Here is an 18,968-nt window from a genome sequence, read left to right as displayed (position 1 = left end):
AGTTGTATTTCTAATGCTTCTAAAGCAGAAAAATGGTTCAATTTCTTTGTTGTATCTCAGATGAAGGGCAGTGTATTTGAGCAGTTTTTCTGCATGTCTTTCATCACTGCTGTGCTCTGCTCTTGAGCTGGAATCTGACATATGGAGGAATCACACTTGAACGCTGTTTTCAGCGTATAGAAATATTTGCCATCATACATATTTATAATCAGGTTGACGTTTCTAGTGCTTTTTAAGACAGAAGTGGGTTTAAAGTAAACATTATGAAGTACGTTAAAAAAGTCAACAGTATTTTTACTGGGTGAATTTACACATTGAGAATTACACTCTCATGCCTCATAGGAAACCAAAGAGCAGCATGCTTGTAGAAGGGAAGGGAAAGTAAGTGTATCTCGTGTGTAATGCTTCCCCTTTGGACAGTTTGGTGCAGTGATAAGTTACTGCTCTGCTTTTTCTATCCAGTGGATTAATAAAAGTAAGTTTTAATAATGTTCTTGAAATCTTCTGTTTTGATAGTGTTGATGACAGAAATACTCTTTTGATCTTGTAGCTGACCCACTTTTTTGCAACAAGGCTCAAACTAGCACGCTTTTTTGATCCTCTGTGGCTAAGATCACACACTTGGTATTCTCCAGTGAAGCGTCAGGATTGCAAGCCTAGAAATGGGCCCAGAAATACAAATGCAAGTGGGTTGTAGTACCTCTGAAGTGGTGCTATGAGTGACAGTGTTGATGAGCTGCTGTTCTCTAATGGGTTTGTGTATGTATATCGTAAAAGTAGTAGGGTTGTCAACATTGTCTCTTATGACGAGATGGAATAACACCAGCATCTGCCGTTTACATTGGAGTGTATTGCCAGGTTTTAAGAATGTTGACGATTTCCCACTTTCTAGGAAAACAATGTTTCAGACTTTATGTGCGATCACCTGAGTGGAACTACTACCAAGTATTGGATGAAGGCTGCGGTGGCATTAAAGTCTTGAACTCGGTTATAAGGGAGTACATTCTGGATGGTCTCAGAGAGCTTTACTTCTAAATCATGTTTATTCTAATATTTCAGGAGGTGTTTGTAGGAATTACTCTGCATGAGTACATCACAAAATAGAGTAATAAGGAAGCCACTGCTGTGTAATTTACGACTGCAAACACACTTTAAGAAAAAGCAAAACAATGTTCTGATCTTGAGATTAGTTTGGTGTTGGAAGTTGTTGCCCTGCATACATCTGTTGGTGGTTTTAAAACTCTTCCTTTCTCTCTTGCACATTCGAGAGAGAAACAGCATATAATTGATGTAGACAGATGCATCTAGAACTTACTGTGTGTTTTCTTATACGAATGTTAAAGAGCATGTGAGGTGACATACAGCTCCTTCCATGCAGTCCACTCTGCTACCAGAATTACTGAGCTGGCTTATCCTCGTGGCTGTGAAAATGTGAAGTACTGGCTTTGATGGAAAGTAGATTTGCTTTTGTCATTACTGTGTCTTACATTTATCAGTACATAGGTAGGTGTCACACTGTACACGCTGTCTGAATTCTGCATGTGTAAATGTAAGGGGAAATGTGCTGAACGTACTTATTAAAGAAAGTGTTATATGGGGCTTTGTTCAGAATGGGTTTATTTGCCTTTTGGGAATTTATTGTTTGCACTGGTACTGGGTGGATTAATGATTTATGAAGTCTTTTTTTAATTTTTGTGTGTTTTAACTATATAAAGCAGCCTCCCCCCCTTTTTTTTTTTTTTTTTTTTCTCGGCTAGTTTTGTTAACACAGGAAGTAGGCTGGGGATTTTGCAGTGTTTAGAAGGAAACATAAGTTTTTGTTCATTTAATTTGTATAAGCCTGACTGAAACTCTTATTTTGTATAAACCTGCGAAGTAAGGGTGCGGAATGGATGAAAGAAGCAACTTTAGATTATTTTTTTTTTTTCTTAAATAATTTTTGGAGGATTTTGTAGTTTAGCAGTTTGCCAGAAGGTGTCAGTTTACTCAATGGGAATCGCTTGCTAATCTCTAAACTTTAGATTCCCTTTAGCACAGCAGATTGAGTTCAGTCATTTATGAACGTGCCTTGGCTCAGAACGGCAGTAATACTGTTTTCCAGCATGCTTTTACAAATCCACATTTGAGAATGAGATGATACGTATTCAGCAGTATAGGATTCAACTTTAAGAAAATTTTAACAAAATAAATTTACAATGGCAAGTGATTGTATCTTAGTAATAATGCTGAGCTCTTGATACTGTGTTAAATGTTTTACCTAGTATTTTAACAGCGATGTGAATGAGATACGAGCTGGTTTAGATACTGCTAACTTGCTGATAGCTCCTTTGGAAATAGTGCAGCACTTGTATAGAAGAAAGCTTGCGTTTTGTTTTGTTACGGTTTTTTTTTAGCACATGTGGAAATTGGAAGGGTTGTGCTTAATTCTGGTATGCTCTCTGAAGTATGTGCTTCTGAGTGGTTGTTTTAACTGTAGCTTGAGCAGTGGCATTTGTGGTTACTGCTGAACCAACCCAACCCATGTTCAGTAAGAAGACATCTCTTGCTTTTTGAGAGTGGATGGCTGTGAAATTTGGATCTGACTTAATGTGTGTTATGTAAAGCAGCAGCTGCTACCGCAAGGGGGCAAACGTGCGGTTTTTGTGCAAGACTCATGATTTGCCAGATACGCAAAAAATATATTTGATTGGTTTGGTAGATATTTAATTACTAAGCAAGCTAAAATGTTGGATTTTATTGTTATAGGCTTATGGTTACTGATACTACAGGGCTTAAACAATAAATTAACAGTTTATTGGGTTAAAATAGAAATTACAAGATGAACAGATCAAATAAAAACAGTATGAGCATGCAAAGTATTATAGGAAAATGTTGGGATTTTTTTTTCCCTGAGAGATTTTACTTCATTTGTGAAAACCTTTGGTTTTTACCTTTTTTTTTCCTGTAATTTGTTGCAAATTCAGAAAAAAGTTGCTGATAAGAATAGAACTGAATATTGTTAAGTGTGACAGACTTCTTACCCCTTTTGTTCTTTTTAAAACCAGGTCGAAGCAATCTGTTTAAAAAGCCACAGCATTCTAGGAGGAGGTTACTATGTTTTGGTGAGAGGTCAATAAAGTGTGCTAATAAGTCACTTTAATGTGTTATGCACGTGACTTCTAGAAAATGGTAACTACAAAGAATGAATTTGTTACGTCTGTGATTACAGGAGAAACTCCTGCTAATAGGAATTCAGTGGATAGATGGTTTATATGGCTGAGCCTGTGATGCCATTCCCTCATTTCAAATAAAATTATCTCACTTTAATGCCTACAATTTGATTTTTTTTGAGGCATTTCATCAATCCTTCTGAATTATAGGTGTAATACCATTTACCTATTAAGATGTAGCTTGCCCTCTTTGGTGTGCAGCCTCGAAGAAATATGAAATAAATGGGAATCTTACTCTGGTCCCTGCCTGCACTTCTCTCCTTGAATACCTAACATAAGCTTACGAACTATTCCATTGGAAATCTTTGCTGCTTTGAGACATGTGCAGCACTCGAATTCACCTTAAAATTATTCTGGTCTCAGAAAGTCTAGTATTTGATACTCTCTTGTGAGGGTTCTATTTTTTAAGCTTTGTAGATGTTGATTCTCTTAAATATATGTTTTATAGGCTATAATCGAAAGGAAAATTTGTAAGCATTAGACAGCTACATATGAAGAGCCAGTTTGGCTATACCTGTTTCTGTTTAAAAGTTTTGCATTCAGAATATAAGGCAGTGCATCTTCAGTCTGAATTAATGAGGCTTCTGAAGCTGAGAGCATTTTTCTGCACTGACTTGTTGCTTTCTTACTTAGGTTCAACATAAAAGTGCAATTGCAGATTGTAGCAAGCTTCATGCTCACTGGTGTTTCTGGAGGTGCAAAGTATGCCCAGAATGGACAACTTTTTGGCCGCTTTAAGCTCACTGAAACGCTTTCGGAAGACACTTTGGCTGGACGGCTGGTGATGACCAAAGTCAACGCTGTTTATTTATTGCCTGTCACTAAAGAGAAGTCAGCACAGACCCAAGGAACCAAAGAGAAGGTTTATGAAGCAGCTATTGAGGAAAAAACAAAGGATTATATCTTCTTGAGGGTATCCAGGGAATGCTGTGAAGAACTTAATCTTCGCGCAGATTGTGAAATGCAGGTAAGTGGAAGTCGAAATGGTTTTGGTATGGGAACTCTTTGCACTATGTCTGTTTTGGCTTCACCCAAACTAATTGCTTGAAGATAAGAAAAGGAATTTTGTTATTAGTTGTCATACACGGAAAGCAGAGCATGGATGAGAATTTCAGATAGGTGAAATCTTTTTATGTGTAAACATACACGTATATACGTATGGGTGTGCACATGTATATATGAGTCTTATTATTTGGAAAATAATATTTTAGGACTTGTACAGAGTAAAAATACTTTTTAATGAATTTAATTTCTGGCAATATTCTGAGATGATTAGGCATTGCTTGCAGATTTTTGCTTGAGTATCTCAACATTTTGAGACTGTGATTTGTAAGCTGACTTGGCCATTTGTTTTTACATCTCTGGTTCAAGTACAAAGCCCTCTATGGACTTCAAAGGAAAGCTTTGTTTTATTTTTATGTTCCTACACGTAGGTGTTTGTGGGTAGTTCATGGGCTTTCTTCAATCAGACCTACCTATCCCTCTCCCCTCAGTCTAAAACTGCTGAATATATTGCTTACTCCTGCTGCCTGAACTTTTCTCCAGCTTACTCTCTCTGCTGTGACTTCTATCACCTGCTCATCATACCAGAGATGTCAGGAACCTTTTCTTAATGAAGTCAAAGGAGGGATGTGGTTTTTCTAAAAATAATAATAAAAACCAAAATCTCTGTGGCTCTCGACATAGCCAACTAGAACTGGGTCTTTCTTGCATCTTGGACTCTTTATTTTGTATCTTCTCATTCTTTTTGTTTGTGTCATTGTGTATTCCACTATTTGTTCCTAGGCCTGAGGTGAGATTAATTTTCAGTAAGGTCTGTTGATGTTATGAATGGGCATTATGCTGCTTTCTGCACCCATATTAGAACAAAAGGAGTATGGTCCTTCAGTGGAAAAATCTTCAACTTACAGTATTTCCTTGATGAAGGTGGTGAGGGCTGGTAAAGTAGATGGAGGCATGAGGAAGAGGAATAAGTACTTTCATTATATATATCCTGTGTTTCAGAATGGTAATATTTGCCTCCATGTCTCTTGCTCCCCTGACACTTGCATCCAAGACTTATCTGTCTTGGAGGCATTCGGTCACAGAATGAGGAGTTACAACACTTTTGCTAGAGAAAATTGTGTTGGCAGTTAACATCAGGCTTTTGTTTACAATTAACATGAAATGGGTGAAGATGTATATGTCTATATATCAATATATAATTCTTTAAAAAAATATTTTGTAGTTTGCAAGCAAGATACTTACCTTTTCATCCAATGCTCTAAGGGAAGACAAAACTCTAGTTAAATAATTCAAATACTCACCCATGCCTAGTGTGTGTCTGCAGTACATCTTATGATTGATCTTGTTACCAAACAGAAATAACCTCAAATTAAGGTCACTGGAATTGCTTGAAATAAATACATTTTCACCAGAGGATTATCTCCTATTCATTTTGTTTTGGCGAAGCATATACAAGAATCCTAATTTCTTAATTTAATGTGGATAATTGGTCTGGGAAGATGTATGTTGTTCTAGGCTCTTGGTTTTGTGTTTGTTTTCTTAAAACAATGATTAAACTTACTAATTGATTCTATCAGAAACTCCAGTGGAATGCAAAATGAGCTGGGGCTTCAGTAACTGGTTTATTTTTCTTTGAGTGTCTTGTAAAACTTCTGAGGCAGCAAATCTATTCAGCATTAAAAATTGGGTCCTTAAGTTGTTTGTGAAATCATTTAGTACTTTGTATATGTATCAGTGAACTGATGGTCAGATCCTTAGTGTTACCTGTATTTTAATGAATTCTGATTTTTTAAAATTAATTAACTGCAAATTTGGAAAGGGAACCTCAGGTTAAAATAAGGATATTATAGTTTGGATGTATAGCATTTTTATTCAAGATGCTGGACATTTTGCTGTTGTCTTCAGTGGAGTTGGTATTCCCTGTGTGATTCTTACACATTGACAAAATTGCTTTTATTCCTGTAGTTTTTGGCTAAGTTTGGTGGTTTGCTTCCTTTCCTCTTCTAATAATTCATCTCAGAAACTTTCTGATCACTTGTTTGCCTGTTGTCCTGGCTTAACTAAAATACACAATTCTGCTTTTATCAAGTGCATTGTTCATGAAGGTGGGATGGAGAACTGGTGCTTTAAACCCCCCTTGGGTGCTGCTCTTTTTGGTGACCAAACTAACTTGCGACTGTTTTATTTTTGGAGCGATTATTCTGTTCTGTGTCCTCTTCTGTGAAACTGGCAATGGATTAACTTCCTTTCCCACTGTTTTCTTGTTGTGGAATATATATTAAAGCAGGTTACATGCCTCTCCTTCACAGATGGCCTCATTCAGTACTCTGCAACAGCAAGTAGAACTATTTGATTCAATCCAAACTGGATTAAAAACAAAACAAATCACAAGCTGTTAAAAGTGGTGAATGCAAGTAGATAATAAGAGGTATTTAATGCTAGGCATCTTTCTTGGGCTCCCAGAAGAAGGGCTATTAAAGTGTTACTCAGATGAGCATCACGGTTTTTTTCTGCATTTAAGTTATCATTGTTACGCTGAGTGGCCTTTTGTTAGCCTTGGGTCTCTGAGCAAAGATATTTTTCCTGTACAGATCAAGCCGTGAGGTTGGGACCGCTGCCATTTGTTGGGAAGTCGTTTTCCACACATCTGTGGGACACGGTTGGGCAGACACGTTGGTGCTGGGTAGAGGTGGGTAGGACAGAGCTGTGGAAGGGGGCTCACGGTGCCCCTCGGGCAGGGTGAGCTGGCGCCGGCGTTCCTGGCAAGTGCCAAACCACACCGCTTTGAAGACCAGGGCGTTTGCTAAGGTAGTGGATAGGCATAAACTACATGGTGGAACAGGGGGAAAAAATTCCTGTAAGTTCATATGTCCTATTGAAAAAAAGTTTTCCTAGGAGTTACAGTCGTTTTAGTGAACTCCATGCTTAACATTGTACATATTTCTAACTGCCCTTTTCTTTGGAGTTATGGTTATATGTCTTGCTGTAAAATGTGATAGTCAGGATGAATATTTAATGTCTTTGTATCTGCCAGAGACTGAAAGTTAATGGCTACATTCTGCACTGATACAAGCAAACATTGTTTATTTCCAGCAAAGCTAGTGCTGACTTTACAAGCTACATAATAACAACAGTGTAATATTTAAATATGCTAGGAAAAAAAACCCAAACGGAAGAGCTGTGTTTTGCAAGTCCTTTGAAGGAGATGATCTTCAAGTAGTAAACATCACAGGTGCACAAGGTGTCATCCCTATAGTAGGAAGTGACTTTGTGTGCAGATAAAGGAGTGTCATGTTCAACAAGTAGTTAAATCTAGAAGGCTAAATTATTCCTCCATAGGAGAAGGTTCATGAGAGAAGTTTATATGACTTTAAAGGAGACCCGTTGTGTTTAGAGAAGTGATTATCTGCTTTTCTTTTTGTTTTCCCGTTTCTTTCTTCCTTTTTTCCATAAGTTTGCTGTCTTATTTTGATAACCACAAGGATCTTTAATACAACAAATTGGGGTTTGTTTGTAGTATATAAGGAACATTTTTTTTAGCTGACAAGGGCTTTTAGAAATCTTTATATAAGTTGTCAGAAAAGATAATTACAAAACTATATTCTCATATTGCTTTGTGTTTGTTGAAAGTTCTGGTTGGTAGCAATAATTATAATGAGATTAAAGTGTGATTAAGTAATAATGGACTGACTAATAGAGAATCAGTGAGTACCAGAGGAGAAGATTAAGTAGATCTGAGACGAGATTTTTGCTCTGGGTATGGGGGTACATTTAGAATGAGTGTGTTGCCTCCAAGGTATTTCTCTTGGATGACATGGGGTGCTATCAGTAACAATGACCATGGAAATTTTAAATACTGCTGCTGTGCTTTCCAGGTAAATGAGGGGTACTTTTCCAGACAGGTAGCAGTAATTTGGCTGGCTGTTTGTAAGCATGCTCACAGTTCATTGTAAATCTCAGAAAAGTACTCAGTCTCATTTAATCACAAGTGCTCATCAGAATTGTAGCACAGTACTTAGGTAAATATTTAGTCATAGATAGCAATGCTTTGAAAAAAAAACCTAAAAATGTGTATCAGTCATTTGAAGTTCTGCAGCAGCTTTTGGTGGTTTTATGCTGTTTTATATTAGTGCAGGTCTGTCAAATTTTGTATAAAGGTTTCTGCGTGAGTTGTTAATGTGTATTTCTTTGGTGTAATGCTCTGATCAGATTCATTTGTTTTTGAAGAGATTAGCAACTGCAAATTTAAATATGTGTAAATGATAATCTGAGTGAACTGTTTTTATTAATTGTTTCCCCAGGAGCTGCTTTTATCTCATGTTCCAATTTAGAATGTATTTTCCCCTTTCCTCTTTTAGTATATGTATGTATAAACTAATTTCACTATCCATTGTTCAGTTCTGAATTTGACCAGGAATGTTAACATGCTCTGCGTGTTGTTTCTGGCTTTGAACCAGAATTTTGTTGATATCATGTTTTATTTACTAGCATTAAAAGACAAGTAATTGAGAGAACAAAAATTGAATGTATTGATAAGCACTGTTAGAAATTAACTTTTGGAGAGTCCTTATAATTGAACATAAATGACAAATGATATTATTCCACAATGTTTGATTAGAAATAAATTATGTTTGTGGCTTATCTCTGCTGGCCACCCGTCTCATTTATATCATCTGTTGATCCGGAAAAATTTCTGGCCTGTCACTTTTTATGTTGTTTTTACAATAAGGGATGGAAGCTTGTATTTGTAAAAACAATGTTTTAGGATAGTAATATTTTCCAGGAGTATTTTTTGTATTCAAAAAATAATTCCAAGGATGTTTTCGCTTTATTTTTTTTCTGAAAATACAGTGGAATCTAATCTTAAGAGTCAAACAACAAAATTACATTAGAGAGACTGCTGTATTTATCTTCGCTTCAAAACAACAGAAGCAGCAAGTTAACTTTATTGCAAATCTTTTGAGTGAATTATGTTTGCTGTTTCCTTCTGAGACTCAGTAGTTTGCAGGAAGCTAAAAATGTATCATATGCAGCAAAGTCTAACAACTGTTTTCTGAACTAATCATTTTTGGTTCACCTCTTTATTTATTCATTCATTCATTTTGTACTGCAGGTTGAACTTCAGTTTCAGTTAAATCGCTTACCCCTCTGTGAGATGCATTATGCCTTGGACAGGATTAAGGACAACAGTATTTTGTTTCCAGATGTCAGCATGACTCCCACCATACCCTGGAGTCCCAACAGGTACAAGAATACAAACACTTTAATATCAAAGATTGTGTGGTAATGCAGTACTGAATTTCTCATAACAGATGGCTGAAATCTGCCCTAGAACAAGAAACATGCCTTGTGCCTCATTAATGATGAGGGTGGTTCAGAGAAGGGAGTGAAACTGTTCTAAATAAAACAAGAAAGGTGATCCTCGGAGGACTGGAATCTGTTGCTTGGCTTTCCCTCGGTTGAGCTGTGGGTTTATAGGCATTGCAGTTGTGTTGTAGCCGTAGAAAACAGTTCTGCTATTGTTCACTGTTCTGCTGTTCTTCACTGAAATGATGCATAATACTTTATAGGAATGTAACTACCAGTTACAAGGAGTTTGCTGTGCAGGATGTCAAGCGTGCAGACTCCTGCTTGTAAGGGATGATCCATTAGTACTTTCTGAGTTTGGTGCAGGGAGCCCAAATTTGGACATAGAACTGAGGGGGATGACTGAGAACGGTGTGGGAGTGAGTCCTGCAAGGACCAGCATTGTGCTTGCAGGCAGTCCTGGGTTACTTTGTGTATGTATCTTACAGTTTCCTGGATGAAATTATAAACCCTTACGTTACAGAAATACTTTTAAGGAAACTTAAAGGCTGATGCCGTGAAAACAGTTTGTGGCGGAGAGGAAATTCAGGGAAGGGAAATGTGAGGCTGCGTTGCTCAGGCAGCGTGGTCAGTATTCTTACTGCGTGGGGGAGGATAAAAGAGGCATGAGGTTTCCGTACTTAGAGGCAGGGAAATGAGAGGTATGTGGAATTGATAGCCCGTACAGCGTGTGAGGAGCCCCGTGGTGTCTTGAAGGTGAGGGTTAAGGGTGTGATTGTGATGCGGTACAAATCAGAAGATAGCTTGAGGATTAAAAGGAAAGTGATCTGGCCAGAAACCTGAGACGGCAAGATAATGTAAGACAAAAATTACTGGAAAAATTTTAGTTTGTCTTAAGTGTAGGGAGAACAGAGATGATAAAAGGGTGGGAGCAGTGTTCTGGGTGAGGATGATTGCTGCATGCATCAAAGCTTTGACAGTACGGGCAGAAAGAAGGGAATAGGTTTTGCATAGTTATACTACAAAGTTAATGGAGGTCAGTGACAATCTCTTCACTGACAGCTTTGAGTGAATCTTGCAAGGAAATAGTATTTAAGAATAGTTTGGAAGTAAGCAGTGATTTCAGTAAGAAGGTAAGTCAAGTAAACTAGAACTTCATGTTCTCTGTTATATGTCGAGGAATTTTACTTACGGAAACCTACATACCATTGTAGTTGATATGATTTATTTGTATAATCTTTTATATTTCTTATAAATGATATATATAATGGTTGTAGTTCGGCTTAAGTCAGTGTGATAAGCATGTTTTTTTCCATCTGGTGGTTTGGTTTGCCCTACCTTGAGAATCAGTACTTCTGACTCAAAACTGTCTTTCCCTCTGTTTCTCTTCTATTTTTGTTTTACATCCCTATTACTTTCAGTATTTCATAGTCTCCTGCCAGTTTGTAGTTCATAGCTGTCTTAAAAGTTAGGAATTCAGTCAATTCCCTCTTGATTTTACTCCCTGTTGCTAACGACTACTGAATAGAAACTTTCCCAGTCTGTAAGAAGCATAGCGCTTGTAGCAAAGTAGATCACGTTACTAAAGTATGGCCATATGTGCAGCAGTGACAGGTGTTTTTTACTATGTGTGTCTACTTTTAAATCTGTCAGTGGGAATATTAAAAACTGTGTCTACAAATCTTTAACCTCTTACGCTCATTGGAATTTTCTGAAAGCATCTTCCTCTTAATGCTGGTATCACTAGCTGGTTACAGCAAAATCCTTTTTTTAGACTGCTTTCCCATTAGAGGTATGTGCCTTAATGATCTCAAAATAAACAAAAAGTGTAAAGAGAGGTCTGTAGTTAATTGGTAACCTTTTTTTTTAAAAAATTGTTACTTTTACCAAGCCCTGGGGTTGTGTAACTGTTGACTTTTAAAGTTGATAATGTAAATACTGCAGGGAAGAAACAGAACTAATGTTACATTTTGCATAGTAATAGCAGAAAATCATTGTGTATCTACTTGCTTTGGTTATCAGGTGATGATACAGCATATGCTTTTTCTAAAAGGTGTACTATGCAGGTTAATTATTATTAGGTGAGATAAGGTAAATTGAGAAGTAGATTCCTTTTGGGGAAAAAAACCAAACTGATTTCTTGCAGATATCAAATCTTTGTGATTAAAGCGTGTGATTGTTTTGCTAGATTTGTTTCAGAGTGCCTCAATGACACAATCAATACAGTAGCATATAGGCTCTTTAATTTCTTTAAAGCTTTTGAAATCTTACCTCATTTCATTTCTGACTGACAGTGGATTGTCATAGTTTGTTTTTAAACTCTGTTGCCTCCTTTTGTACAGACAATGGGATGAGCAGTTGGACCCTCGACTAAATGCTAAGCAGAAAGAGGCTGTTCTGGCTATCACTACTCCACTTTCAATACAACTGCCTCCTGTTCTTATCATCGGTCCCTATGGGACAGGAAAAACGTTCACTCTGGCTCAGGCAGTCAAGCACATACTCCAACAACAGGATACTAGGTGAGATGGGCACTAAATATAGAGCAATACTTGATTAGCAGAGATGATGTGATTTTTTTTTTTTTTTTACTCTAAATTCAAGTGAAAGGTAAAAATACAGTATTTCCATCCAGCTTAAAAACAAACAAAACCCAAGCCATCCGTCATTGTTTTGAACGATAAAGTAATTTTATAGTCTTAGCCTGTATTTTCCATTTAGAACAAAACTAATTAAAATTGACAATATGTAGAATGACTGTGATTTGCTCGACATGGAAAGTTTTACAGCATGCTAGATAATAAAAGCTGTTCCTTACTTAAAATCAAGTTTAGATTAATAATCACAAAATAATTATTGAAAAACTGTTTGAACTTTAAATCTTCTCATAACTGAAGGATTTGAGCTAAAGGGCTGAATCATGCAAACTACGGTAGGTTAGTGACTAGTTTCATTAAGACAAATGTGCAGGAAGATGGCCACTGTTTCCTTTTTTTTGTATTCTACTGCTTTGAATTGTTTTCTGTTTCTTCATTGCTTTTTTATTTGCACCATTTATTCCAGCAGGATTCTCATTTGCACCCATTCTAATAGTGCTGCTGATCTCTACATAAAGGATTATTTACATCCATATGTAGAAGCAGGCAATCCCCAGGCAAGACCTCTCAGGTATTTTTTTAAGGCTTATTATGTATCTATAAAATACTATTCTTAAGAAAAGGTGTCTATAAAAAAGGTTAAAGAACTTTTAAAACATAAAAGCATATTGGCATTACCAGCAGTGCTTTTAAAAATATAGACTAAAAGGATCGTGAAACATTGTCAACATAATTTTGGGTCATTTGTTAAATAAAAATAAAGACATCCTTTTTTAAGCTTTTATTATTCTATTGATAAATGTGTCTTTCCTAATGAGCAAACTTTTGATATGCTCGTTTAAAAGCTACTATGATAAAATAAAATGATTTTTAATTGTATTTTAATTCCAGAAAATTTTGACTTACACTTAACAATGATAATTTGGAAACTGGGGCTACCCACCTGGCTTTTTGAAGTGAAAAATTGATGTCATAGGAGCTACATATTTAGAGAATCATGTGAAAGTATTCTGGCCTCTTCTGATAAGTCATTGTATATGTGGTTAATGATAACCGCATTGTATATGTGGTTAAATGTACTTACCGTGGGTGTTTGGGGGAAATTAGGTAAGGAAAAAAAAATGAAGAAGAGGTGGAAACTTTAAGAGCAAGGAGGGTAAGCTTGCATTGAAATAGTTAAGGAGGATTTATTTATGGGCAGAAACCGGCTTCTGGGAATATTCTGTGCAGTAATCACAATATATACTGTATGCTGCTAGCTTGGTCTATAGTTTTAAAATTATGGGCATTATTTTCTGAATGCCACTGTGTGACTTTATTATATTACTAGGAAAATGACTCTGTGTGTTTACTTGCTAGCTATTAAAAGCCATCCTGAACTTATATTATATGCAACGTCAGTAGAGCCAATGAGGTTATGTGGAAGAGCTAGTTTTACAACAGGTGTAAATTCTCTTAGCTTTGCTGGCTTCAGTTGCCATGTGACATTTTACAGACACTGAAGATCTGGCCAAGGAAAAGAAGGCAGCTTATTTTTGAAAAGTTACCTTTGATCTGATTGTGTTTTAACACAGATTGTCTTAATGTGATTTGTAAAGCACTTTGTGATGAAAACCAGTATGGTGTCTTTAATTTTGTGGAAGGAAAAAAATGTGTGTAATTGACACTCCCAGAAATATTGAAGTGTGATTTAGCAGAGCAAGGAGTTAAATACAGTTTTAATGTGGTTGCCAGGCTTTTGCTACCTTCTTTTATGTGCTGTGTTCAACTATATAATCCAGTATTAGAAATACTTATGAAAAACATACATGAACAAAAGTGCTATTTTTCTTATGGTTAAAATATATATATATTTATTTGCCAAGAAAATTACAGCACGATTTAAAAGTCACTGAATGTTTGAATTTAAGTATAATTCTCATAGTATTTGTTAAGAAGCCTTCAGATATTGCTGCTGTAGATGGTATGATATTGTTCAAAGGGTCTTGTTACCTCTATAAGAAGTTAGAGTTCTAGAAGACGGAGGCAGCTCTGGAATTGTGTGTATAGTTATATATGTTTACGAATCCACAAGTATGTATGTTTTCAAATTAAAAATGTTACAAATAATTGAGAAGCATATGTGGTTTGAAAGGCAACTGCATGCCGACCTGACCTGGTAGGAGTTAAAGGGTCGGTTTATCTGAATTGAAAGCTAGAGCTATGTGAGACTCCCAGCATAAAATTAATTATGGACCTGTTACCTTTCTTACTGACTGTTGTGGAGATGTATTTTCAGGTTAAAATCATTACGGTTAGTTTAAACAGGGTGCTCTGTGCCTCTTGCAGTATTTTAAAGGAAATATCAAGTGGAGTAGAAGCAGCTAATTATCAGAGCTGGGTGTGCTCTGTTTCTATGTTTCTATGTTTCTAAAACGGCTGAACAGTTTGCTTTAGATTTTTTCTTTATTTACTCTACAAGTGATGAGTTGGTTGAACAGTATCCTTGCTAGAAATGTTTCCATAGCTTAGTGGGGAGCACCATATTTATGTTGTTTTTAAAGGAGGACTGCTAAATTATTTAGTATTGACTGAGTACTGAGAACTGTGTAAATGTTTCTGTGAATTTCTGTGGGTAAGATGTACACTAAATAAATTACCCTGTCAATGATGTGACATAAAAGTTTGACGCCTATATTGTTTTCCTAACAAAATAACTTTCCATGCCCTTTGGAAGATGCAGTCAGAATGAACACTGAGAATTTATGTTGAGTCTTAAGTTCTGCATGTAAATCAAATACCAGTGAGGACTGAAGGCCAAATTCTCATAGTCCTGGTGCTCATAAACAATGCTGTACCCAGAAACAAACAAACAAACAAAAAGTTGCCCCTGGGTTTGATTAAATGATTCAACTGTATTAGGGGCACACTGTAAAGCCTCTTACTGAAGCAACTTGGCACTGAAACAATTTTGTTATACTTACGTAAATTAATGCAGAAGTGTTTCTGAAAGGAAAAAAAAGAACACCCAACCCTAACCTACACGTAGGAGGAAAGAGCCTTCGGTTAAGTACTTCTGTTTGGTGCTGAGACACTTGGTTTTAAGTGTGGAGAAGCAGGCACTTTTAGACAGTGAGTCAGAGCTGTAAGGAGTAGTAACTGGCTGCGGATTTGTGTACCCTTTTACTCTATGGATGTGCTTGTCTCTCTCCATCATCTCCTAGAGCCTTTGGGAGGTCAGCTGCTGAGGTGGGCACTGTAGCTAGGTACCTCAGGTCATCACCATCTCTTAAAAAATCCAGCCAAGAGCTAGGAAGCAGATAGCAGTTTCTTTGTATGCTTCTGGGCATACAGTGGTTGAGATACCTACTGTTTATTACCATTATTTTACTGACATATTTCAAATTTAGTTGTATCCATATTTTGTTTTGGTATGTAATACTAGGGGAAAAGGAAGGAGGTAAATACTGCTTTTATCTGTATTTTTAATATTTTTGTTTATTCCTAATCATGTTATTGCCGACTACCAGTTCAGCAATGCCAGAAAATAAGTTGATTCTCTTTTAAAATATCTCAGCTGAATCCTTTCCCATTAATTTTTTAAATACTTAGATCATGACATACATGTATAAGTATGCATGTAACCTTTAGTATGTAGCTGCTAGCTTCGAGATACCCAGACTATAAAAATCAATCAATCAGAGCGAACAAAAGTTTGAATTAAAAACCACGAAAAAACAAACAACATCAAAAAAACAAAACCCATAACCCAAACCAAAAACCCAGCTGGTTTTAAAGGACGGTTGCCCTTTTTTTCCAGATTGACTGGGGTAAAGTTCTCATACTGAAAATGGTATTAATTTATCTTATCAAATGTTAGTTTGTAAAATAAATGCCTCTGTAGCCAATTACTTTTCCTATTGAAACTGGCTTCTATCTTATGCCATCCTCAAAGGAAGACTGATTTAAAAAGTTAACTTTCAGGCTACGAGACAGGTTCTTCACATGTTTCCTGCATCCCAAGGAACATACTTGTTTGTGTGAACGAGCCTGTCTTTGGCAATGAATCAAAAGAAATGTAAGAGGGAAATCAGGTGCTTTTAAAGTTTTCTTTAGGCTTCTTGGGACTACTTAGACTTCCCCCCTCCCCCCCATGTCTTTTAACAGAGGCATGAAATTAAACTGCTAGGTTCTTTTTCCTCTAAGCTTCTGTGTTCTTTTTGCTTGAGGGATTTCAGGTGAGAAAAAACTGCACAAAAGCTGGGGAGCTGGGATTGGAGTTTATCCAGGGAGAGTTCTTTGGAGCACAGCCTAAAGGGAGAATCCTGGCCTTTTTATCAAGAACTGGGAGGAGTTAGTGTTTTCCAGTTCAGAACAGGGAAGATAGGCTTTGAAGAACTTAAATTTAGTTCTCATTCACTCTGTTGTAAGAAGTCACAAGAAGTTTTTGTAGGACAGGAGCGCAAATGAAACTGCTCAGCCTCCCTCAGGTGTTCTGACTCAGGACTCCCCCTTTATTAACTTCCAGAGGTGTGTTTTAAGTGATTTAGGAGGAGTTCCAGCCTGAAACCTGAACAAGGAAATTATTGTGAATCTTAATTACAGATACATATTCGCGACTTTTGCAAATAGTCTGTTTTGTACCAATTAATCCTTCGGTGGAACTTTATCAATGGAAGCAAAACATGAAAGATTAGGAAGTACTCAATTTGACTAACATTTAACAGCAATATTTAGGCAAATTTCTTTTTTGATGTAATGGCTGGAAAATTGGTGGAAGCATAGATGGGTTAGTTGACCGTTTGTTCCATTCTTTGGCTAGAGGGACACAGAAATAAAGGCTTTTGTTGTAGATATCCAGATGCCACATTTTGAAATAAAGGTGAAATTTCCACGTGATGTGCAGATCCTGTGCGTGTTAACTGAGCATTAGCAAGTACGGTGGATATATTCAGTACTTTTGTTCGCAGAAGATTGAATCCCTAATCTATAATCTTCAGGGATTTCCATTTTGATGTGGTTATTTGCTAGTAATTTCACTGCCTCTTGTTGGGCAAACCTCAGCCTTCAAGGTTTTAATTTCTCCAGAATGAAATCTTGATGTGAGGCACACGATGTCAGGAAAATATACTCCCATGTGAACTATGGGTGGGTTTTGGTTTTGTAACTGCAGTTTTTGCTCGTCTTTGTACCTATAGCTGCACACTAATAGAATGTGTTGCAGATACTAGTGGGTGTTTCGATCAGTAACAGCCCAGCTTTGCTGGCATTCAGGTACTTTACTTATGCAGGTATTAAGATTAGAAGGTTAGTCACTTGCTTAATCAGAAGTAAAGATTATGTTGCAGGATGAAACGTTACGATTTGTGTTAAGCAGGTAAAACCCATTTTTGTGATGGGTTCCTCTAACTTTAAGGTAAAACCCCCACCCAACTAATAATGAAGTTACAGGAGATTTTATTAGACCAAATTACACCTGAGGAAGAAATCCCTTGTTCAGTGTGGCTGACTTGTATCACGGTATTTTCAAAGTAGTCACATCTGTCAGGTGTTCTTATGCCAGTGGTGAATAATAGCTCTGGGATACCTTTTTGATCTCACGTCAAAATAAAAGAAATTAATGGGTAAGCAGCAATGCAGTTTGAAATGCTGTCAGCCAATCTGTGAGTCACGCATAGTTGAATTTTTGTAATAAAAGACACTGCATGGTATAATAATGTCTAATAACCATAATATTTTGCATTTCAATAGCACCTTTCATCCAAGAATCTCAAAGTGCTTTACAAACATAAACTCACAATAAACTCATTAATCCTCACAGTACTCCTGTGAGTTGGTAGGTAAGTATTGCCCTCAGTTAAGATTGAGAAACTGAATCCCATTAAAGCTGACTGAATGGCTGGGATAAACAGAGCAGGGGTTATCTTGCTCCTACTACCTTCTTCTAGCAATTAAGCCATGACTTCATGTTGTTACATGGACGTAATAACAGTTTATCAAACAGAACTCATCAGTTTGATGGCTGATAAGAAATAAATATGTTGGGGTAACATTAGAAGGTTCTCGTTGTGAGAACGACTCAGGAGTGTGGTGGTTGCTCCTGCACTGGAGTTACCTTTGGTCACGGAGTGTCAGTGGTGGTTGGTTGTGTTGTCGGATTCAAAAACGGTTCAGAATACTGCAGTGCCTTTGCACCTCTTTTTGTGCTTATTGTCCAAAACAGACGTTGTATTTTCACAAAGCATAATAATTATAATCCTAATAATTGTTTCTCTTACATTATTGGAAATCAGCTGTAATTTCCAAACGTGGGTGTCCACGTGATATCCAAAGTCCAGCCGGTGAAATCATGTTTTGCACTTAAGTGCATAATTACACTTCTCCAAATACTTTGTTAATGATTTGGGATTTGTAATATGGATGCAGGACAACATAACTAGTGAATAGATAAACCAAACAGCATTAAATCCCGTATTTAGAACTGAAATTAGTTTAAGTCATCTAATATTAATTTGCTTTGGAAATTAAAAAAAATAATTCTAAATATTAATATATGTACAATAGATCCCTCTAGTTTAAAGGTTCCACTTCAGATTCACATTTCTTACTTGATACAGATTATATTTTTGAGGAACACCCCACAGAGAAGCCCTTTGACATCTTTATCCAGATCCTCAGCTGCTGTGCTTTGGTATATTCCTATATACCTCTGTGGAGTTATTTGTATTCTGTTTTCTGGGGCATAGTCTTTGTGTCTTCTCTGTTCCTCTTCCATTTAGCTAGGCTGGCCGTAACATTTCATCACTTTAAGAAAAATTCATTGTTGATCTCATGATAGGGTGATTAAAATGATCTTATGTGTTTTGGAAAG

The 18,968-nt window shown here is 36.7% G+C and overlaps 1 protein-coding gene across 4 annotated transcripts in view; it reads left to right on the top strand.

Annotated features, from left to right (window-relative positions):
* HELZ (helicase with zinc finger) overlaps positions 1 to 18,968 on the top strand; it is a 91,479-nt gene that overhangs the window by 36,369 nt on the left and 36,142 nt on the right. For 2 of the 4 annotated variants that reach the window (XM_056333067.1, XM_056333304.1), the window contains 4 exons: positions 3,843 to 4,176; positions 9,328 to 9,458; positions 11,864 to 12,043; positions 12,585 to 12,689. In XM_056333067.1, coding sequence (XP_056189042.1) covers positions 3,843 to 4,176; positions 9,328 to 9,458; positions 11,864 to 12,043; positions 12,585 to 12,689 — 750 coding nt within the window. The remainder of the gene's footprint in view (positions 1 to 3,842; positions 4,177 to 9,327; positions 9,459 to 11,863; positions 12,044 to 12,584; positions 12,690 to 18,968) is intronic. The other 2 variants (XM_056333156.1, XM_056333231.1) reach the window with 2 other exon arrangements.

The sequence above is a fragment of the Falco biarmicus genome, chromosome 1, assembly GCF_023638135.1.
Source record: "Falco biarmicus isolate bFalBia1 chromosome 1, bFalBia1.pri, whole genome shotgun sequence".
In the NCBI taxonomy this organism is placed as follows: Eukaryota; Metazoa; Chordata; class Aves; order Falconiformes; family Falconidae; genus Falco; species Falco biarmicus.
Note: the sequence above shows the minus strand (reverse complement) of the source record. Positions and strands in the feature narration are given on the sequence as shown.